Source organism: Lactuca virosa, chromosome 2 (assembly GCF_052849685.1).
Source record: "Lactuca virosa cultivar CGN04683 chromosome 2, Lactuca_virosa_CGN04683_v6, whole genome shotgun sequence".
Taxonomy (NCBI): Eukaryota; Viridiplantae; Streptophyta; class Magnoliopsida; order Asterales; family Asteraceae; genus Lactuca; species Lactuca virosa.
The window spans coordinates 84,286,928-84,311,071 of record NC_136427.1 but is presented as its reverse complement, the minus strand read 5'-3'; the positions used below and the strand labels follow the sequence as shown (position 1 = coordinate 84,311,071).

Here is a 24,144-nt window from a genome sequence, read left to right as displayed (position 1 = left end):
TTTTGGGTTATATTTTTGGGACGTTTCAAACCCACAGACCACCAACATACTTGCATTCAACATCACCAAATCCTTCCTTTTTCAGTACCTTATATAATCGAGGTATCAAATCTAACTCCCGAACCTTAGCCAAAACAACACACTCCACATCGTGAACCATTAGAAGATCAGGCTCGTTTAAAGATAATGATTTTAGGAGCTTAGATACCGGTAAGACTTATGATCTTTATTATGAATTAGCTCAGGTTTTTTTCCAGATCTAGCAGGTATGGTTTAGAATTCTGTTGTTTACGCTCTTCTTGCCTCATATTACTTCCTTCGATCCTTTCGACCAAATCTTTCCCACGAAGCAAAGAAGCAAACAGATGGAAATTCTCAACCCAAACCATATTCATGTCCACCACCAGATGTTTAAATGGTTTGGTTTTGAAAAATTTAACGAATGCAAATCTTTGCCCTGTCTTATATAGAGTATGAGCAATATACATCCGCCACCATTGTATTTCGAACATAACTACCAAAGATCATTGACCTTCATTAACTCTCAGAAATTCGATACATACACATTCACCGATATAACATCCAAGTTTTTAAGATTTGAAATGGGTAAATGTCACTCTAGTCCAACAAACTTACGTGTTTTGGTTTAAAAGGTCCCTCATCTTATTTTTTTGCTTTCTAAGGGCATCAACTTGTGTTTTACCTGCTAATTTGGGTAAACAACCCATTATAACCGGTTAGATCTGCCAAATAGGTTAGAAAATGATGACATGTAGCCTCGTCAACAACACTTGGAGCCTAGTAGACTTCTGCCCCGTCAGCAACTTTGGGGATTTATCTAAGCAGACACTTTTTCTTACCTAAAAAAAGATTTCGCCTTTTTTCTTCTATCTTTTTCAATATTGGGAAATGGAAAAAGCTTAACTCCATTAACAATGGTGGGCTCTAATCACCACAACGTGTCCAGGTTTTGAAGCATCCCGATTTCCGGAGGAACTTCACTGGAGAGACCACAGTTGGCAGCGTCGAGGCGAATGAGGCTTGATAAATTACCAATTTCTGGAGGAATACCACCGGTGTAACCATTATAGTACCCAAGGTAGAGCTGTTGGGGGTTTGTTAAGTTTTCGATTTCGGGAGGGATAGAGCCTGTGAATTCGTTCACAGGTGACAACGGACCAAGTACAGTGGCTGGCTGGTAGAAAGGTCTCAGGTGGAAAGGAAGGACTGATGGTCGTCGAAGATGGCAGATTTGAGGGAAATTAGTGCTTAGTATTCTGGCAATCGGCCTGATTTGGCAGTAAATGAGTTGGGAATGCACTGTAACAACAGTAGGAGGAAGAGGAACCTCATCTTGTGGTCAATTTCTCTCACACACACTGGTTATTTCATAGAAAGAAATTGGGAAGAAAAAAAAGAAGGGTGGGTGAAGAATTACGGAAGGAGTAGAAAGACCACCAGATGTCGGTGGTGACCGGATAAGCTCATTCTAATAACTCTCAGCGTCACAACGGGGGTTGGCTTTCGGTACGTCTCCGGCGGTGGCCGTGGTCGCTGAGGGTTTCTTGGAGTTGACTTTCAGAATTGAGATGGAATGATAACGTGGGTTGGGGGTTGGAGGAGAGTAAGACAAAGAAGAAGTAGTGAGAGAGAAAGAGATGATGAATGTTATTTTGAGGGGAAGTGATGATAATGGCGATAGATTCCACATGGTTGCTCTCCCCCAAATCCGTGCTCTCCTGTTCGTCTCATTTAACGATACATTAGGTGGCATCTGATTTGGCAAATGAGTTGACTTTTTTTAATGACGTGTACAAGATAACTAGCTGATTGGGAAAGGGGTGATCGGGTGACCGCTTCACTTTTTAGAAAATGGCCTTAAAAGCCGGTAAAAAGAGATTTCATGCCCTTAAAAAGCCAAAAAATAACAATAGGGACCTTTTAAACCAAAATGGAAAAGTTCGTGGGACTACAGTGACATTTTCCCATTTGAAATTGGAACTGTTTAATTAGAACGATCATCTAGACGTCCTTGCAATTTTTTCTGCCCTAATCTCCATTGCCATCCCTCCATAACCGTCTCCTTCACCATTCACTTGCATGAAAACAGGCAAACGCCGATTAAAGGACCACCGGTCGATGACATCAAGGGTTTTTAGTGACGAATACTACAATATTGGTCATTAAATTTTTAAATTTACTGACAACTTATTATATGGCGACTTAATGATATTGTTAGTGATGAGATTTTAAGTCGTCACTAAAAAAAACTGTGAATAACGAAGACTTTTTTTTTTCCTTTTTTGTAGTGGAGGGTCGGTACAAAAGGTTTTTAAGAGATGTTAATGATTATTAAAAATTCAAAATAGTTATGTGCTCTAATTGTTATTGGCTAATTTCTATTTATAAATTAATTATGCAAAACCTATGATAAGAGCTCAAAGTTGAAGAGTAAAATTACAGAAGGTCCATGGTTTAAAACCGGGCAAACCGCACACCTAAAATATTGTTAGTGATCTATGATTAATTTCTCATTTGAGCCTTAATTAGGGTAGATTGATGTATACTTCAGATTGTGTTGTTTACCATTTAGACAATAATAATTATTATTATGAGTGTTAGGTGATACGAAGCTTTTAGTAGATGCCATTTTTTGTTTGGATAATTTAAATGATATTATAATTGTATGCGGTAATTCAATATTGGCGGCTACCTTTTATTTAAATTATGAGGGGCAGGTGATATAAAGGTGATATAAAGCTTTTAACTAATGTTTCATTCTTAATTGAAAAAGACTAAATAATATTTTATACAACAAGGAAGTAGTCTTCGTTGGTTTTGGTTACATATTAAAACTTGGTATGTTATGAAAGGTTTAATAGCAGTCAGATTTTTAAAATTACAATCACCCCCCTTTCCCATTACAAATAGTCGTTATGTATACCTTATGACTTTCACTTTCTTCTTCACAACTCACAATTCATCCTGAAAATATTTATTTGCAAAACAGGCGATCAAAAGAGAAGACACAGGTATTTACTTATTTTTTTTTTTAATATTGTTTATGTTATATATATGCGCGCATGTATACAATCCATTTGTTTGTTGGTCGACGGGATACCTTTGTTTGTGTATCACTTCCCTTTTTTCCATTCTTTTCTACTTGAGCAGACTTTTTTTCTTTTTCTTTTTTCGTTCAGATTTATAACTGTTGGATTATTTATATTTTGTATGTTGGTCTAGCTAGCCGGATATTTGTAACATATTGAAATTTATGCTCTTGGCCGATTGGTGAGTAGGTTATGTGATTTGGTCAAATAATGTTTTGCTTGGCGATATTTATAACTTTATTGAAATTTATGTTCTTGGCCGATTGGTGAGTAGATTATGTGATTTGGTCAAATAGTGTTTTGCTAGGCGATACTTTATAACTTTAGATCAGCCAAATTTTGGTTTATTAGTTTATAGTGAAATTTGCTTTTCCTTCGAGGCGTATCTTAAGGCCGGTATGTTTGGGGTTTGAGATAAAACAAAAAGATCAATTTTTGAGCCAAATTTTGGCATGCTAAACAATGAATAAATAAATTAGTTACAATATTAAACTGAACATCATTACGAAGTGTCTATAGCGTTCCAGACTAGATTGTTGTACACATTCCAGAGCTATTCTTCGTATTCTAGAATACAAAATTCATCCCGGAGTTCTATGAAGAGAGTTGTAATTAACCTAACTACATATCTAATGTATTGGGACGTTAATAAGACTTAACAACTACATACCCAACACTCTCTATATGAATTAATACTACATCTCGAAGATGTTCTCAGTAATCCTGACATTTCTTCGCACTCCAGACTATAATATTTCAGTTATACTAAATATAAAACAAATACAAGTAAAGGAAGAAAAACTTAACCGTAAAACTATTGTAAATCAGAACCAAAAGACATCAAGGAAATCGACAAATAATATTGATATTTATATGTCAATTAATTGTGAATAATAAATCCAATTATTATTAATGTTATTACCAAGTTTCGTCTAGAAACCAGATCAATCCTTCTTGATTAGATTTAATTGTAAGAAAGCTAGAAGAAGAGTGTATTGTTATTGGACGAAAGTAAACGCGAGACAATAATATAAAACTTTATTTTGTGTCCCTTCGACCAAAGAAGAATAGAAATCGTCTCCAAAACTTTTCTCTATTCTAGCCCTAGTACTTCTCCTTGGTTCCTGCAGAATAGGAGGAGGTAGGAGAATTTCTCAAGTACTAGTAGGTGTTGTGTAACTAGAGTTTTCATCATCCCTAAAAAACTTGTCCTCAAAGAATTCAACATCTCTGGATTCCACAACAACACCTGATTCAATATCTAATAATTGGTAAGCCTTGCTATTGTGAGCATACCCAATAAATATACTTTTATTAGCTCATGCTCCCAATTTGGTTCGCTTAGGATTAGGAGTCCGATATTAAGCAACACACCCCCACACTTTCAAATAGTCTAGGTTAGGTTTTCTATCTTTCCACAACTCATAAGAGCTTGTAGGAATCACACGACTAGTGATCCTATTATGAACATAACAAGTGGTCAATAGTGCTTCCCCCACAGATTTTTTGGTTGACCCGATTAATTCAACATACAGTGGATCATCTCACAAAGGGTTCTGTTCTTTCTTTCAGCCAAACCATTTTGTTGGGGAGTGTATGGTGAAGTTCTCTCACGTTTGATTCCATTCTCTTTGCAAAATGTGTCAAAATCTTTGTTGAAATATTCTCCACCTTTGTCCGAACGAAGAATTTTGATTTGTCTTTCAAGTTGATTTTCGACTTCTGCCTTATACAGTTTAATGCGTCAAAAGCTTCATCTTTTGATCTTAGCAAATAAACATGTAGATATCGACTAGAGTTATCACAGAATGTTATGAAATGCCTTTTTCCTCCTTGAGTAAGTATTCCATTTAATTCACATATATCAGAATGAATCAACTCAAGTAATGATGTATTTCTCTTAACTAATGGAAATGGTTTCTTTGTAAACTTTGATTTCACACAAGCTTCACATTTTTCAAAATCTTTCATGTAATATTTTAACATTCCTTTAGTTTGCATTTTTTTCAATGTTTTTAACATTTATGTGTGCTAAACGTTTATGCCATAAAGAAATTGAACACACAAAATAACCAGAAAAGTTCACTTCATTCACAATAGCAACCAATCCACCAGTTACATCATTACTAGCAACACTAGACACACTTGAAACACTAGCACTAGCACCATTACTCTCAACACTTGGCCCACTAGCACTACCCTCATCACTAAGGCACAAACCATACATCCCTGAACAATTGTTCGCCCTTCTAACATATCTTCTGTCGTTAGTTGTCACAGTTTTGCCTTTCTTAAGCACCATGTTGAACCCACCTTGTCAAACTTGTCCGTAGAAACCAACCCCTTCGAGATAGTAGGAACATGAAGAACATCTCGAAGGGCAACCCATTCACCATGTGTGAACTTAAAACGAACATCACCCCTTCCTTGAACTTTAGTTGTGTGACTATCAACACATACGACTGTCGTTCCTGTTGGCATTGGACAGTAAGTACGGAAGCTCTCTTGTTGCCCACAAACATGCAAAGTGGCTCCAATGTCGACGAACCATCCTCGAGAATAGATTGCTCAGGTAAGAGAAGAGATCATGAAAATCTCTCCAATGTTCATACTTACCGCCATATCAGTGACCTGCTTGACTACATGTGCTACTAGTCCTGATTTGATATCTTTGTATTCTCTCGCATAGTGCCCATTCTATCGCATAGTGCCCAAATCTCTCTATAGACGTGGCAAGATCCGACCCTCTTTGGCTTCGATTTAGGATTCTGATGACCCGGTTTCTTGAAGCTTTGTTTCTTGGGTCTGAAGTTCTTCTTGTTTTGTCCCCCATACTTTCCCTTGTAACCAGAACCACCAATTGACACGTGATGCACACTCGATCCGACTTTACCATGCTTGTCCCTGATGCAAGTTTCCTCCTCAATACGAAGGTGTTTCATTAGATCATCCAAGGAGTAGTTCTCAGATTTGTGCATCATTCTCTTAGATAAATCTTTCCATGAGGGTGGCAATTTTGCGATGATCGCACCAACCTGAAAGAGTTCTGGTATAGAGACGGAGAGTGTTTTTAGCTTGTTGACTATGACTTGGAGTTGATGTACTTGCTCCATGATAGATTTTTCATCAGCCATTTGAAACCCTAGGTACTTAGACACAAGGTACTTGTTAGTACCTTAATCATGTGCCTTGTACTTTAGTTTCAAAGCACTCCATAGCTCTCTTGGATCTTTGACCGCTATGTAAAGATCAAAGAGCCGATCAGACAGTGAGTTCTTGATGTGACCCACATACAGTTCTTCAGACTCTCTACGAAGGGCCTTTTGCTTTTCCAGTTCTGTAACGACTGTTGGGTCCATAATTTTCTCCACCTCGGGAATTTGATTAGCAAGAATTGGGGTCAGGTTAGGGTCCAACACAAAGGCTAGCTTCAGCACATGAACAATTAACTTGACCTTTTTGGCCCAACGAATGTAGTTTTGACAATCGAATTGGTCAATCTTGGCAAACTCTTGGTTCATGAAGTGGAGGTGGCAGCCATTAGTCTGTTAATTTATCACAAATAGGGGTGCAAACGAGCCAAGCTACTCGTGAGCAACTCGATATCGAATCGTTAAAAGCTCGACTCGAGATCGATTTTAAACAAGCCCGAGCCGAGCTCGAGCTTAATATTAGGCTTGTTTATTAAACGAGCTCGAGCTCGAGCCTCTGTTACTTGTTACTTGGCTCGATTAGGCTCACGATCCTAAACGAGCCTACATATATATAATAAAAAATTATTTTTATTTTTATATATTAAAATAAATAACAATTTAATAAATACCATTTTAGGAAATTAGAGTATACCGTATACGAGCCGAGCCCAAACCGAGCCCGAGCCCGTACAATTCTTAACGAGCCGATCTCGAGCTTTGTACCACAAGGCTCGAACGAGCCGAGCTCGAGCTCGAGCCTATAAATAGTTAAACGAACCAAGCCCGAGCCTGGTCAGGCTCGAGCTCGGCTTGGCTCGTTTGCAGCCCTAATCACAAACAAAATAAAAAAAAAACCGTTAAGATTGTTGTAAATCAGAACCAATAAATACGTAAGGAAACCGACAAATAATATTGAGAATTATCTGTCAATTAATTACGAATAAAAAATCCAATTATTATTAATGTTATTACCAAGTTCCATCTAGAAACCAGATCAATCCTTCTTGATTAGATATGATTGTAAGAAAAGTAGAAAAAAAATGTTCTATTATTGAACATGGAATGACTACACAGATCATTCATTTGGGCATGGTCATTCCTTTTATCCACTAAAGCCTTTAAAGGCCTATCAAGAGAAATGGTTTATAAACTCACAAAATGTTTATTCCCCCATCAATGTGGGATAGAAGAAACTTGCCAACTTTCAACATTTCCTCTATAATTTCCAACAAAAATATCCAACTCATCGGAATCGGATGTAATTTTTTCTTTGCAAAGTTTCTCCGAAATACGAAGATATTTCGGTGTAGATTCTAGAATGTCATATGTAGTGGTTATTCAGTACAGAACCCGATACAAAATGGGTTGGACCGGTTTACCCAACTCTGCTATATAATGTTTCGGACTAGACCGTCATTTTGTAATAAAAAAGAAACAAATCCACAATTCAGTAAATTGTCATAAACATTTGACTAGTTTACTTAATTTCCACATTTTTCTAATACAATTGATATGTTGATATCCTATTACGAACTAATAAACAAAGTTACAATTCAGTAGATGTAACACAACGGATGTCCGATTAGGTAGGCTAATGCGGAGTTTTTTTTACCAAAAGGTTGTATCTCCAATAAATATTTACCAACTAACGGTATTTTAATTTTTATTTACTTAATAAGTCTGGTTATTAAAAAAAAGATTTAAAAAAAAAAAAAAAAAAAAAAGCCTAATTACCCTGTTCGCCCCACGTGCTTTCTCCTCCGGTCTCTTTCACGTAGTCTTCCTCACACATAAGATTTTACCTCTTTGGGTTCTGAAACTTAAACGACTCATCGGTTTCTCCCTCTCTTACCGGTCATGCCTGCTTGTCGTCTTTTCCTGGATCTGTGGATCATGTCCCTCTCCATCCATATGTCCCTTATCGCCTCATTCACTGATTCACACCGATTTTTCAAAACCTATTTGTGTTTTCGATATCTCCTCTAAAAATCTTCCAATTTGATATTTTTTTGGCCATTCGATTTCAGCGGAAGCCTTGTGTCTAGGAAGTTGCTCAGTATCATTTGTGAAGATTTGACACATTCAAATCTCTTTAGAACTCTGATTTATCATCAAATTTTATGGGAATTTTGATGTATAGTTCTTGTAGCATAGAAAATCATTATGAACCAAGAACTTGTTGGTTTTACCAACGACACCTTTAATGGTCCACTGATGTTTTTACTTCCTGAAGTTCTTTAGTCAAGTTTTTATATTCAACGTCGTCTTTGTTTTCTAAATTTATTGGTTTCTTCTAGGTTTGAGATAATCGACACTACTTCGTGATGTACTAACTACAATGATCTACTAACTACAAACCTTAATCTGTTAGTCCTTAGTCCATGGAAGCGTGATTGTTGGTGCAAGCAATCAAATCGTTACTTTTGTTCATCCACATATACACCATTATGAAGCTAATATTAGATCGAAGGTGCCTAACAATTTTTCATTTTTATATAAGTAAGAACATGGTTGATTCAGTGTATCATTCTTCAGCCAAGAACACCAACACCTTGATCCATATTCTACCCTATTTTTTGATATTATGCCGGCATACAAACATGCTTTTGTACATGCATTGTACAATTCTTCATTTTTAATTAAGAACATGGTTAATCTCCACCTGGATTTGAGTGTTCGTATGAGGGAAAGAGGTGAGGAGTGTGGGTTGTTATGGGGTGTGGTGTGCAAAAATGCAAATGGGTCCTATATAGTAGGAGATAAAAAGTCATTTAATATAAAACTACAATATTTTTGTAATTAAATTTCAAAGTACTCTTAATTGGTAAATACTTTTCAAAAGTATAATCCCTTGGTACAAAACTCAGCTAACCTTGCTATTGAAAAGTTACACGTGTCTACACAATTCGTTTCAACATTTTACCCAACCTTGCTATTGATAATAATATATTAGATTGATTCAAGATGTGCGTATGTGTGTTGCTCCCGTATGAGGCGGTGGCATGATCACACTGCATTGAAATTTATTTTGATAATGTAGAGAAGCATACGTGGGTTACAATTGTTTATTCAGATTTGCATCAAAATGTTGTATATAAGTATATATATTAAATAAATGGAAGGAAAACAAATAAATACAAATATAATAAAAAGAATAAAAAAAGTCTATTTTCATAGATAATTAATTACCTGATTCATATCCTCCGTTTGAGTATAATATGTTTATTACGATACATACCCTGTTTGGTTACAATTCCACTTTCCCTGGTGGGTTCTTTCCATTTATCATGTATATCTCTTTCCACCATCTAACTAATTATCTACTTTTCTCAACAGTGAAAATGGCTGAAGCCTTAGTCACTATTGTCGCTGGAGGGATATTGAAAAAAGTGTTGTCTATTGCTGCTGGCGAACTTGCCATTTCTTGGGGCTACGAAGAACAGCTGATCAGCCTCCACAGAACATTGGAGCTGATCTGTGCCAAGTTGAGCGACGCGGAAAGTCAAAAGGGAACACAAGCTGTGATGGTGTGGCTGAAGCAGCTAAAAGTTGTAGTGGGTGAAGCTGATGATGTGTTGGACGAGGTTCATTACGAAATGCTGAGGCGGGAGATAAAGAAACGAGATCGGGTGGCAAAAAAGGTGCCATCTCTTCCAAGTTTAAAAAAGCTTTCGTTTCGCTGGGAAATGGGTCATAAAATCAAAAACATCAATAAAAAGTTGCTTGATATCAATACACAGGCAAACGGATTAGGACTACAAAATGAAAACCCTGGTGCCACCCCTTTTACAGAACGTCTCTATCGGGAGTCTGTTCCATATCCAGAAAAATTCAAAACTGTTGGGAGGGATGATGATGAGGTACGTATCATAGAGCTTTTAACCCAATCAAGAAAGGAAGAAAAACTTACAATTGTTCCCATAGTGGGAATGGGCGGGATTGGGAAGACCACTTTGGCTAAGTCGGTCTACAACAGTAAAACCATAGAGCAATATTTTGATGTTAAAGCTTGGTTGTGTGTGTCGGTTAAGGTTGACATCAACACACTTCTCGCAAAGATCTATGAATCTCTCGCCGGAAAGAAACCTGAGTCGGACTCTAAGGTCAATTTAATTAAAAGTCTTGAAGAGAAGTTGGGATCAAAAAGATATTTGCTTGTCCTTGATGACGTTTGGGTTGAAGAGCGAGCATATTGGGAAGAATTTGAGATTTGTATGCTAAATGTAAACTCCCAAAATGGAAGTGGCATTCTTGTCACTACACGGAAACTTGAAATCGGAACTACCGGAATGAAGGCTGATTCATGTATTTTAAAAGGTCTTTCGGATGATCATTGTTGGGACATCTTTAGAGAAAGAGCGTTTGTGGCACCCTCTCCAGAATTGGAGGAGATAGGCCGCGAGATTGTAAAAAAATGTGGGGGTTTACCATTGCTATTAAATGTAACAGGCGGCATGTTGGGAAATTATAATGATGATAAAGAAAAGTGGTTGTCTATAAAAAATAGCAAGGTTTGGGATCTAGAAGAAGAAAGGGATAGAGTTCAAAAGAGTTTGGAACTGAGCTTTGATAATCTCCCCAATTCTATCGTCAAGCAATGCTTTGCATATTGTTCAATCTTTAAAAAAGATAAGGTCATCAAAAGGGAAGAACTGGTCCAGCTTTGGATGGCTATGGGATTGATTCAAGCGGATGAGGAAAGAAACAAAGAGATGGAAGATGTGGGAAATGAGATTTTTCAAATTTTGGTCAGCAATTCGTTGTTCCAAGATGTTGAAAGGGATGAGTATGGTCACGCCGATCATTGTAGCATGCATGATATGGTGCATGATCTCTCATTATCGCTTTCAAAACATGAAAGCTTATGTTTGGTAGATGCGACAAATGATGATATTGCATGTATACCTCAATTTAAACATCTTGCTTTTTACCAAGAACATAATAAGTACGATGAATTGAAAGCCAATGTTTCTATGTTCATTGAAAGGAATACAGTGGCTAGAACTTTGCATACATTGTTTATCAAAGTTGAAGTCGAGAAGAAACTTTCATTTCAACGATTAAAGTGCATACGCATTCTAAAACTCAAGGGAGATAGTATTGAGAAGTTAGACGATTCAATTGGAGGGTTGGTGCATCTCAGGTATCTTAATTTATCATCTACAGAGATACGTGTTCTTCCTGAATCTATTGGTAAATTGTACCACTTGCAAACTCTGAAGTTGCCTAATCGCATAGAGCAGTTTCCAGAAACCATGAGAAATTTGATAAGCCTGCGGTATCTTAAGTGTGAAGAAAACATTCCCGCGAGTATTGTGGGACAATTGACTTCTCTTCGAACATTTACGCCCTCCTTCAAGGTGCTTAAAAGGAAGGGACATAGTATTGAAGAGCTACGCCATTTGAATAACCTCAGTGGAAGCCTCTTTATTTCACATCTAGAGAACGTCAGTAGCAAGGAGCAAGCTAGCAAGGCAGGTTTATCTAGCAAGAAAAATTTACACAATATTCATTTCAAATGGAGTGAAGACGATCAAGGCGCCAACCGAATTGACAAGGATGTATTGGAAGGCTTGCAACCCCCTAGAGATGTAAAAACATTGACAATTAAGAATTTTTCTGGTGATAATTTTCCAGATTGGGTAATGAAGATGGTGATCCACATCGAAGGGAAATGGACGCCCCTTGATAAGCTGATGGATATCACATTATCTAACTGTAGAAGCTGCCTCTCTCTTCCAACGCTTGAGCACCTACCACATCTTCGGCATCTGTGGTTGCAGAATATGGACAGCTTGACATGCTTAAGGACTTCCGATGGTAGTGGAATAACAAAGCCTTTGTCTCCATCGTTGACATCACTCCTACTATATCGCATGAGAAAATTGGAAAAGTGGATAGATGGAGCACCCAACAGCTCAAAAATGATATCTCCTGTCCTTGGGAGCTTGTACATTCGTGAGTGCCCAAAAATTATTCACTTGGATGAATGCCATCCCCATCCTCTTTTTTCCTTACAGATTAGAGGCTGCGAAGGACTGGCGTCCATTAAGAGTATACATGGACTCACATCTCTCGTATCTTTACAAATTTCCATGTGTCCTAGTCTTTTAGAAATAGCGAATTTGCCCAAACAGTGTCATTCTTTGAAGACTTTGTACATTACGCATTGCCTCAAACTGACTTCCTTGCCTCACAAACTGTTTGACTGTTATGCATTCTTAAATGAGTTGGAACTTGGTCTGTTCTCGAAGGAGCTCGATTCTTTTCCATGTCTCCAAGGCATCGAGAAGTTAAGAAACCACCTTCACTCTTTGTATTTGGGAGGTTGGGATCATTGGGAGTCAATTCCAGAAGAAATACAACACCTCACCTCACTGACTTTGTTACGCATAGATAGATTCGGATTACAAGAACTGCCCATGTGGTTAACCAACATGTCATCTATTCGAGAAATTATTTTCTATAATTGCAAGGGGCTAGATGAAGAAAAGGTTAAGCGGGGAGCACCGCGAGAAGCAAATGTTGTCAGATTAGATAATTTGACTGTAAGTAGAGATGTTAATTAGTTATTTGGTATCAGGATCTAATTTTGATTTTGAAAAATATCCAATTTGGTTGTCAAAAGTCATGACTTGAACTTATTGTCATAAAGGTACACTACTAACATTGCTCAACAAATATATCATTGATATTATTGTTTAAATCTAGCAATTACCACTTACTATAATGATTCATGATAAGGAAAAAAGCAACGAACCTTGAAATAATGAAATCCTTAGCCTCAGCCCAATCCCGACCCAATCACAACCGCTACCTCCCCAATCCCGGTCCCAGCCACCTCCAGAGCCACAACTGCGGCAACAACAACATTTGCAGGCCCAACCCAAACAATAACAAGTGAAAAAATCTCAAGAACATAATGTTGCCTCTATCGAGCTTCCTGCTAACAGTGAAAATGGTGTAATGGAAGAAGAAATAGAAACAGAGACTGAAGAACCTGATGAAATTGTAGATGATTTACCACCCATAAGCCATAACTGAAGGCAAAGAAGCCACGAGAAGCTTTGTTTCTTTAATGGTGATCTTATCAGGTCGCCAATAGTTTATTCATTTATGTAAAATTGGTTTTCTTTATGATGTTAATTTTACCTGTTTTTATGTCATCAGTCTTTTTTTGAATGTGGTAATGCTTTGCAACAACAAATTGATCAGGGAAGTAGTGATGAACCCTCTCTTTTTTATGAACACCAAGTGTTCGACAAAATTCCCCAATGAAAAGATATCCACAGATTCTATGCCCCCATTGTAGTGTTGAGGATATACATATTCTTTGAGTTTTCCTTAAAAATCATTGCATTCATTTTCCTTGTCATTATCATTAGATTACTTTTCATTTGGTGTTCATCATGATGATTGTGAACGTTAGATTACTTTTCATACAAAGTTTTAGTCTCTATAAATTTACTATGTCCATATGGCATCCGTATAGATACAAATACATATGTGCACAGATATATACATGATAATGTCTTTCTACATTCAGTAAATCTTTTTATTTTAATGTTACAATGATGAATTCCATGCATTTTGCAGGTTGTTGAAGTAATAAAGGATTTCTAGACATGTATTTCATCAATGTAAACTTCATTCTATTTTATTTGTTAGTAATTTATCAAAACATTTTGTTATCCTTTTTGAAAATTATGAAATTAAAGTTACTACGTTTTCGTTCTTAATATAATATTATTTGTGTGATCAAAAGTTGGTAAATTTGAACTACTTTCATTTCTTCTTATTCCTTAAGAGAAGCTAAACCCTATCTGATTATCATACATATCATTGCTCGTGTTGACTGGTCCAAATAAAGCTGCAGGTCCTCACCGAATATTTATTTATTTAACAAAAATCATGGATTTGAATACAGTTTTTATGTTTAATGAATTAATCATTGAAATTGATTCTCATTAGATGTTTTACCTTTTTAACAGATAGCTTATTGGTGATTCTCACCTGTTAACAAGAGGCGTTGTTTGTTGAAACTCTATAGGATTGAAATAGTCAGCAGTAGTGGCAGATCCAGCGTAAATTACAGAAATAACCATATTTTGGTTTTGTATCAATAATATTTTGGTTAAATGCAAAAACGTGGGATATAAATTTTTAGTTTTGTGGTTTATTTTTCGACAATTTAAGTTCATAATCCATATGGATTTTGATGTTTTATAGGGGGGCAACACCTGTCATGCTTCTTTGAAGACATGGTGAATCCATCAAGTTAAATCCATATTTTAGTGCATATTTTAGTGTTTTATACTTGAGAGTTTCCAATGTCCTATTGGTTTTATACGTTTCTTTCTTCATCATTTCAACTTTTGCCACAGATGTGCTTCTGCTGAAAATTCTTTAATTAAAAAATAATTTTCTTGTTATTAGTTTCATTATTCTTGATGCTACAGATCCGTACCAGTGAGAATAATGATCAGAATTTTTTAGTTTTGAACTTAAGGGACTTAATGAGGACACAACTTTATCCAATAACCTATATATGGATGTTCCTTTTTTATTTAATGTAGAAAAAATGACTTAATAGAGAAATTCCCATTAGGTTCTTCCTAATTTTTACAAAGATCGTCAGCAAGAGTATCAATCACTGAATGAAATTGCTAATGTGTTTATTGCGTCACAGAGTAAGGATTTGAAGGTGGCTGTGGCCTTGTGAGTGATGCTACTTGTATTGTTGATAAACAACAATGGTCTCAGTTTTATAATCAACCATGGTTAGTTTTTTGTTTTCTTTTTGGTAATCAGGTTTGAAATTTGGCTTTGATATTTTGTAATTGTTAGAAATATAATATAACAGAGAACCACTATAAAACACGATTTATCTAGAAATCAATGGTGACACAGAACAGGAGAATAAAGCTTTTCTTTGATTGATTTTTCATACAACGATTACAACCAGAGAGACAAAATAAATAAGCTAAACAATCACAAAAAAAAAGGAAAGAAGATAATTGATTGGCCGATATTTAAGGAGGGAATATATGGACGAAAATAGAGAACCTCATACTTCCCCTCAAGATGGAGCATGGAGATCGCGAATGCCCATCTTGTTTAGTAGAGAACGAAGCTGTTGCGTGCTGAGACCCTTAGTCAGAAGGTCTGCAAGTTGAAGTTTGCTTTCAATTGGTTGTGGTTCGATGTCTCTAGTCTCTACACGTTCACGAGCAAAGAAACAGTTCATTTCGACATGTTTTTTGTCGTTCATGATAAACGGGATTGTTAGCTATGTGACGAGCCGCTTGATTGTCACAAAACAAGGATGTTGGTGTTGTGAGTTGAACTTGTGTATCTTTGAGTAACCATCTCACTCACAAGACTTCACTAACAGTGGAAGCCATCGCTCTATATTCTGCCTCTGCCGAAGACCGAGAGACGACTGACTGTTTTTTTGTTTTCCAAGAGATGGGGCCGCCACCGAATAAAAGAAGGTACCCTGTTCTGGACCGTCTTGTGAAAGGACACCCAAGCCAGTCTGAGTCACACTAAGCAGTCAAATTTAAAGGCCCTTCGCGGGGAAGAAGAATCCCTTGACCCGGTGTTCCTTTTAAGTATCTTAAGACCCGATTTGCGGCTTCCAAATGGTTTTGACGAGGGTCCAATACAAATTGGCTGAGAACATTCACGGCATATGTGACATCAGGTCGGGTAGCCTGTAGATACAACAATCTTCCCACAAGTCTTCGATATTGGGTAGCATCCACTCGAGCTCGTTCTTCTCCTTTGTCTAGTTTGGTTCCTTGCTCGAAAGGGAAAGCACTTAGCCGACAACCCAACATTCTGCTATCCTTTAAGATGTCCAAGATGTATTTTCGTTGACTCAAAACTAAGCCATCACTCGTTTTGGCAACCTCAATCCCAAGAAAATATTTCAGGGGTCCAAGGTTCTTGATACTGAATTCATTGTCAAGTTGTTGTTTTGTCCGTTGAATCTTGTCGGAATTATTCCCAACGATGATGACGTCATCTACATAAACAAGGATAGCAACATAGACCCCTCCATTTTGATAAGTGAATAAGGAGTGATCTGCTTTTGACTGTTCGAAGCTCAAGGAGATAAGGAAACTTGTTAACTTTCTGTACCAGTTTCTTGACGCTTGCTTGAGCCCGTAAAGAGATTTTTGAAGACGACAGACTCTAGTTTCTCCTTCCTTTGCAAACCCTTTTGGAATCTTCATGTAGACTTATTCGTCTAAGTCTCCATGTAAGAACGCATTGTTGACGGACAGTTGATGGATGCTCCAGTTTTTCTTGGTTGCAACGGCTAATAGAGTTCAAACAGTGACAAGCTTGGCAACCGGAGCAAAAGTTTCATGATAGTCTACTCCTTCCATTTGTGTGAAACCTTTTGCAACGAGTCTGGCTTTGTATCTTTCAACCTCTCCATTGGATTTGAACTTTGTCTTGTAAACCCATTTTGAGCTTTCCTTTCGGCAATTCTTCTAAAGTCCACGTCCTATTCTTTTCAAGAGCCTTTATTTCTTGATGCATGGCATTCCCCCATTTCTCATCCTGTGCAGCTTGTTCAAAACAACTTGGTTCTTGATTAGAACTTATTGCCGTTAAAAAAGCTTTGTGAGAATGAGAAAATTTATCATAAGAAACGAAATGAGAAATGGGGTGTACCGTCGAGTTTGCTTGACTGGAGTCGGGTTGTGAGTTAGTGACCAAAGGGGCAAGGTTCACGGCGTATTCATTGAGACGAGCCGGTTGTATTCGTATCCTTTTGCTTCTTGGTTCCGGTTCATCGTGAGGAATGGTGTGATCTTCTTGGATTTCTTGATCCAAAATGGGGTTGCCATTTTCAAAGAAATCATTCTCATGTTGAGCATTGTTTTCTTCTTCAGTTCTTGTATCATCAGATGTGGTGCTAGGACAATCTTGTGATGGATCATCAAAACAATTGTTTTGCTCACCACCGTCCAAGTTGGAGTTAGTGGACTCAAAATGAACTTTGGTTGGTTCATCTTTGCTGCAATCAAAGCTTCCGAAAATGTGCTTGAAGGGAAAATTGTCTTCAAGAAATAATACGTCATGGCTCACAATGATTTTTTTTACTTTCAATGTCATAAATTTTGTATCCCTTTGTTCCTTGCGGGTAACCTAAAAAAACTCCGGGTTTCCCTTTTTCTTCAAATTTGTCTCCTCCGGTGTTGGTGTTTTTAAAATAAGCTAAACATCCGAAGACTCTCAAATGCTCATAATTAGGTTCTTCATTCCAAACAAGTTCGTAAGAGGTCTTGTTTTCAATTACCTTCGATGGGAGACGATTTTTTTATGTATGCAGCGGTTAAAATACATTCTCCCCAAAATCTTTTTGGAATATTTGCCTGGAAGCGTAAGGCACGTGCTGTCTCGAGCAAGTGTCTGTGTTTCCTTTCCACAACCCCGTTTTGTTGAGGGGTGTGGGGGCAAGTAGTTTCTAACAAAATTCCGTTTTTCTCATAAAAGGCGATCATGGCGTTAGATGTGAATTCCCAACCGTTATCACACCTAACCCTTTTTATTCGTTTTTCAAATTGAACCTCAACCAGCTTATGAAAATTCATTAGGCATTGACTAGCATCTTTCTTGTGTTTTATTAAGAAAACCCACACCGATCTACTATAACCGTTAACGCTGGTGAGAAAAAAATTTGCACGTGTTTACGAAGGAACCCGATAGCCTCCCCAAATATCACAATGGATAAGTTCAAAACAGCCATTGGTTTTAATAAAACTCTTTGGAAAAGGGTTACAAACATGTTTGGCCTTAGCACACGAATCACAAAAGACATTGCTAAGTTTACTAGAATTATTTTTAAAGAGATTGACATTGGATAGTTTATCCCTTGAAGCATGTCCTAATCTTTTATGACATGTGTCCGTGGTGGCGATCATCGCTTGTCTTCCTTTCTTGAACATGTCCATGAGATACAAACCCCCTTGGCACCTCGGTCCAATCAAGCTCCTCGTTCGAAGCCCCTACATGACAAAAAAGGTAGGGAAAAAGGTTACAGCACATTTGAGATCTTTGCAAATTTTGCTAACAGAAAGGAGGTTGTGTTTAAAATTAGGGATATAAAGAACCTCTTTTAATTTTTCTCCCCCTGGCAACAAAAAATCTCCCTTTCCCTCAACAGGAATGGTATCGTCATTTGGTATGATGACAGGAGCTTCATTTGAGATTTCCTTCTTATTTTTAAGAAGGTTGGATTTGTAAATTATGTTTTCGGTGCAACCTGTGTCAACAACCCACACATCATCCCTATTACGTGTCTTGTTTGCCTCGGGTTTTGTCTCACCATTGTTGCTCAAACTCGAAAAGAACTTCATAAACTCTTGGTATTGTTCTTCATTTAATCCGGGTATGGAGCTTGCTTGGTTGTTAACACATGCAACTTTTGGTTTTGTCTTGTCGTCTCTCTTCCCGGGCCACCAATCGGGATAACCAACTAGTTTGAAACACCCTTCTCGTTTGTGCCCGTTCCTTCCACAAAAAGTGCATTCATCGTCTTGCTTGTTTTCTTTTTCTTGTTTGGTCGTGTCCTTCCCTTTCGCTGGTCTGAAATCACGTTTCTGGAAGGCTTTGAATGCAGCTGGTTCTGGAGTGGCTTGGTTCTCAAGAGATATGGCCCTTTGTCTTTCATCTTCTGCCACCATGTGATAAGCCGTCCATAGAGTAGGAACGGGTTTTGTTGCTGAGATTTGGGTCCTGATAACATTGAAATCGTTGTCTAGGCCCATAAGAAACTCATAAAGTTGTTGTTTCTCAAGATGAGCGGTGATTTTCTTTCCTAGTTCACACATACATTTGTTACATGAACAACATGGAAAAGCAAAAATTGAATGAGACTCATCCCATAATGACCTGAGACGGGTGTAGTAGGTCGAAACACTGTTGCCCTCTTTACGTGTAGCGGCGATCTTCTGGTTTAGTTTGTAAGCCCTCGGTGCACTTTCTTTCCCAAATCTTTCTTTCAGGTCTGACCAAATCTCTAATGATGTGCTGGCGTATTTCACGATGTCACGTATACCTTTCTCCATGGATGTGGTAAGCCACCCCTTTATCATTGCATCGCACCTCATACATGGTTTGTATTCTGGAGACAAAATCTCCGGTTTCTTCAAGGTTCCATCAATGAAATCTGTTTTGTTTTTGGCAAAGAGAAAGTTGGTCATCTCTCGTACCCAATTGTTGTAGTTTCCATCTGTAAGAACCTCATTTACAGAAGGTTTCTTAGGAGAATCCGAAGGGTGTAGGTAGTATGGCGATGAGAAATTGATGGTGCTAGATCCACCTTTGTCACCTTCGTTTCCGGTCATGATGTTGGGATCAATTGATTTTAAAACATGGCTCTGATACCATCTAGAAATCAATGGTGACACAGAATAGGAGAATAAAGCTTTTATTTGATTGATTTTTAATACAACGATTACAACCAAAGAGACAAAATAAATAAGCTAAACAATCACAAAAAAAAAAAGATAATTGATAGACCAATATTTAAGGAGGGAATATGGACGAAAATAGAGAGTCCCATAATTTAAGACATTAAACATGCTATATTGATGCTTTCTATAACTCATCAATTTGATCCAATCTTCCAACTTCAAATGAAAAAATGGTGTTGGGTCATCTTCCATTCATAAAGTTGATTTCAACCATGTTGATAAACTAACCACATAAGCTTAATACTATAAACCATTTCATCAGTTTATTACACATGTCTTTCCATGCTACACTCATGTAGATTGATAAAATAAGCGGACCAATAGTTCTCGATTGCTAATCTCTCAGCATGAACACATACTGGAATAGACATGTCCTGTTGTTCACCTTCCACCTTGAGCTAAGCAATTGTAGTTTATTCATCTGAATCACTAGGCAATTAATAGCAACCTACTTTCTATTTAAACGCACAAGGCCACAATAGCAATAAGATGAGATGAGTAGAAAATAGGCTTATGTAAAATAACATTAATAGAAAGCAGGATGCTATAAAAGGACAAATGAAAAGTACGCTGCTATAAAATGACATAAACATAATATTTTAGTCAATTAATAGAAACCTTCTATCTATTTAAAGGCACAATAGTTATAAGATGGCATATATGGAAAGTAGGATGCTATAAAATGACATAAATGAAAAGTACATTTCTATCTAATAATATAAATAAAATATTTTACTCAATTTATATATAGGAACCTAATTTCTGCTTAAAGCCACACTAGCTATAAGAAGACACAAATAGAAAGCACAGTGTTATAAATTGACATAAATGAAGACTACGTTGCTATAAAATGAGAAAAGCAGAATATTTTAGTCAATTTATAGCAAGTTACTGTCTATTTGAAGAAATAGTAGATATACGACTACATAAAAAGAAAGTAGGCTGCTATACAATGACATTAACAGTTGCAATAAAGTAAAACATCAAAAATTGAAGGGGGGAAAATGTGCATCTATCTAATGTGGTCGAAGTTGCACGGAAACAGATACGACAATAGGAAACGCATACGGAACGGAAACGGGAAAAGTCAAAACTCAAAAATTCAATATACGGATACGGCAGAGATACGGCAATGTATATATATATATATATATATATATATATATATATATATATATATAGGCTTAGGTTATTCTATTCAAAGTAATTATTATGTTATTGTATGCATAAATGTGGATCAATCATTTTTGGTAAATTAAGAAAGTGATTATTGTGGTTAAAGAAATTAAAAAAGAAAAAGAAAAAGCTTTCCATTTAATAAATAAGTAACATTCACTTTCTTAATTTACCAAAAATTTACTAATTAGGAAACACAATTTTAATTAATAAAAAGTTTCGAATTTTTAGAGATATTTGATTTTCTTAATTTTGAATTTTGATTTTTTTAACTAATTAGATTATAATCCTAAGATAATTCTGTTAGAATGATATTTTATGAGAATGTCAGATTATCTATTCTGACAAAATAAATGTTTTGAATGAATGAATATTTTTAACACAAATAATAGTTTTGAACCATCGGTTTAAAAATAACATGATTCTTATATATAATCATAGACATTGAATGTAAATATAGATTCATACATATTCTTATAGAGTAATAGTCTTGTACATTTTAATACAATTATACATATTCTAACAGAATGTCATAAAAAATAAATAAAGATCTTAAAAAGCATAGAATTCTTAAATATAGAATTCTTGAACGAATGCATTCGATCATTTTATTTAGGACTATTCTTCCAGAATATAACGATGAATAATGCTTGCTTTTGTGAAGACCATTAAGCATTATTCATCTTCATCTCACGCGCAATCATCCAACGTTCACGCCCTTGATCAGCATGTCTCCTTCACACATTCTATGAGAATAACTGCTATGAAATTGAGCATTTTATAAGAATAACTACCATGAAATCGTATGACAATCCTTAAAACCAAATTCACAAATTACAAGCAAAAACTTCCAAAATGATGAATATATTTGTTTTAAATAATAAAATAGCAACGTATCTAATTTGACAATTAGGCCTTATGAAGAATGCTTATTAGTTATTATTATAGTTGCAAATCAAAACTCATAATCAATTTTGAAAATGCAAAATCCTGAATACACCTTACTGTAATTTAAATGAATATTTTATGTTTGTAAAACAAGTGAAGATAATAGGGCTTGAATAACTGTCATGAAATTGAATTATGTAAGAATAAAACTATGTGAGAATGCTTTTATACGACAAAAATAAAACAAATTTTAGTAATTCTTAGAGAACTCATACTACATGTTAAAATCAAGTAACACAAATAACGAACTCATAAATTATTTTTGTGTTCTTCAAGAATTTGAACATCAAGTTCTCTTTCAGACATTTCTACAAACTCCTGGTGTGCAATATTCTCATAGAATTATTTTTGTGTTCTTTAAGATTTCTGAACCGCCATGACTTGTTAGAATCACATAATTACTGTTCACGAGAAATATTTCCATGAAAAAAATCAAAAAAAGAAGATGAAAATACTTACAAAATCAGAACATGAAAATACCATCCAGACTCCTATTAATCACCGTGTTCTATTTTGTGTCGGAGTCATGGTTGCGCACTGGTTTACAGCATTTGAAGCGCCACAACCGTTCGAAGCAATCACCTTATGTGAGCTGAGCTAACTAGCTATGTGATATCAGGTGTGTGTTCAACGGGTTCGAATGTGAGAAACAAAAAAAAATGACCTTAACCCAATCATTCTTTTTTACTTCCTCAACAAATGAAAACCGCACCAGTTGTCTTTGTTCTTTCAGCAATCCAACAAATATACACGAGATACAGAAAGCATAAGAATGAAATCGAGGAAGTGAATTAGAGGACTTACACACTGGAATCTTCCCTCCCACGAAGTTTGACAGGAGTTCCAGATCGGGGAGACATGAGAGGAGAAGCAGAGAGCTCATAGGGCCCAGGATCTTGCCCGACCACCACGGCCCATTCCGCCTCCGAATCCAAACGATGGTCCCAACACCGTTGAGGAGGAGAGAAGGCAGCTTCCGGTGTTGCGAGGGCGGCAATATGTTACCAGATTTGGGTGGGATGGGGTATGAAGCAGGAGCATCGATGAGGAGAATAGGGTCAAATGGAGATGCAACAATGGTCGGTCGATGGTGTGCGAAACCGGCGGAGGAGCGACAACAACTTCCAGTCGTACGATGGTAGTGCTAAGTCGTCGGTTGGATGGACAGGTGAGTGAAGCAGGAGCCTTCAAAGGATTTTAGGGTCTGCGTCTTGAACGAACAAAAGAATGCGAGTGTTTAATTGGAATTTTCCTTGGAATGGTGTAGGAAAAGAATTCCTCGGAAAAGTCAATTTATTTTCATTTTCTATCGTGGTTTACGGTTATTTTGAAGAAGACGGGATGGATTGGAGATAAAGAAGCAGTAACGGTTTGAAGGGATTTAAAGGAAAGCAATCCACTATTTTAGGGATTAATTAAATTTTTATTTAATTAACAAAATTAATTAATTGGTAAGATTACATATCCTTATTTAAGTTTTTGAAATGATTGTCCCACATTAATGCATACAATAACACAATAATTACTTTTAATACCTGAACCTAGCTCTAGTAAGTTCAAATAAAAACAGTAAATAGTGTGAGAACGTAAAAACACTATGTTTATGTTATTATTTTGTAATGAATTTTGTATATGTGTATTGTTGAAGTAATTTTAATATAAATATTAACTTTCGATTAGTCATATATTCATTACAATGTTATTCTATTATAAACTTATGTATGTGCATTTTTGTAGTAAATTCTAATTTTAATTTTAACCTTTGAATATTCATTTATTCTTTGCTGAATAATGACATAAAGTTATCGATACAAAATTCATTGCAGAATAATAACATAGAAAAGCGTTTTTACGTTCTCACACTATTTACTGTTTTTATTTGAACTCTCCCCTATATATATATATATATATATATATATATATATATATATATATATATATATATATATATATATATATTAAAAAATGGTGATGAATAATGATCTACGATCATTGTGCTTCTTGAGAAACCATAATCGATGATGTGATTAGGAATTAGAAGAATCAAGAATTGTGATGAATGATGATTGACGATCCTTGTGAATTATGATCGATTGATCGTCTTTTGATCGAGAAGACGGGAGATGACTCATGACAGGAGATTTTGATCGACGATAGATTAGGGACTTAGGGAAATACCAGATATGTTTTGAGCCTTAAAAACAGGAGCCCATTATCCTT

The 24,144-nt window shown here is 36.3% G+C and overlaps 2 protein-coding genes across 2 annotated transcripts; one reads left to right on the top strand and one right to left on the bottom strand.

The window, feature by feature from the left end:
- The first annotated feature begins 2,894 nt into the window (after window positions 1-2,894).
- On the top strand, window positions 2,895-13,486 carry LOC145159237 (putative disease resistance protein RGA3). The gene is made up of 2 exons (XM_079078166.1): window positions 2,895-3,032; window positions 9,641-13,486. The coding sequence occupies exon 2, from the start codon at window positions 9,646-9,648 to the stop codon at window positions 12,871-12,873; it is 3,228 nt and encodes a 1,075-aa protein (XP_078934292.1). The 5' UTR covers window positions 2,895-3,032; window positions 9,641-9,645; the 3' UTR covers window positions 12,874-13,486.
- Window positions 13,487-16,741: 3,255 nt separating this feature from the next.
- On the bottom strand, window positions 16,742-17,916 carry LOC145157571 (uncharacterized). Its single transcript, XM_079076598.1, has 2 exons — window positions 17,622-17,916; window positions 16,742-17,382 (listed from the first exon to the last, which is right to left on the bottom strand). The coding sequence occupies exons 1-2, from the start codon at window positions 17,914-17,916 to the stop codon at window positions 16,742-16,744; spliced, it is 936 nt and encodes a 311-aa protein (XP_078932724.1).
- Between the last annotated feature and the right edge of the window lie 6,228 nt (window positions 17,917-24,144).

Bases quoted from the DNA above. Each gene is read 5' to 3' on its own strand.
- LOC145159237 (XM_079078166.1), top strand. From the start codon at position 9,646: ATGGCTGAAGCCTTAGTCACTATTGTCGCTGGAGGGATATTGAAAAAA.
- LOC145157571 (XM_079076598.1), bottom strand. From the start codon at position 17,916: ATGAATTTTCATAAGCTGGTTGAGGTTCAATTTGAAAAACGAATAAAA. The intron at 17,383-17,621 runs GTAATTGAAAAC...TATTTCTTGAAG, and splicing joins AAAATCGTCTCCCATCGAAG to ACAATTTTCCCTTCAAGCAC.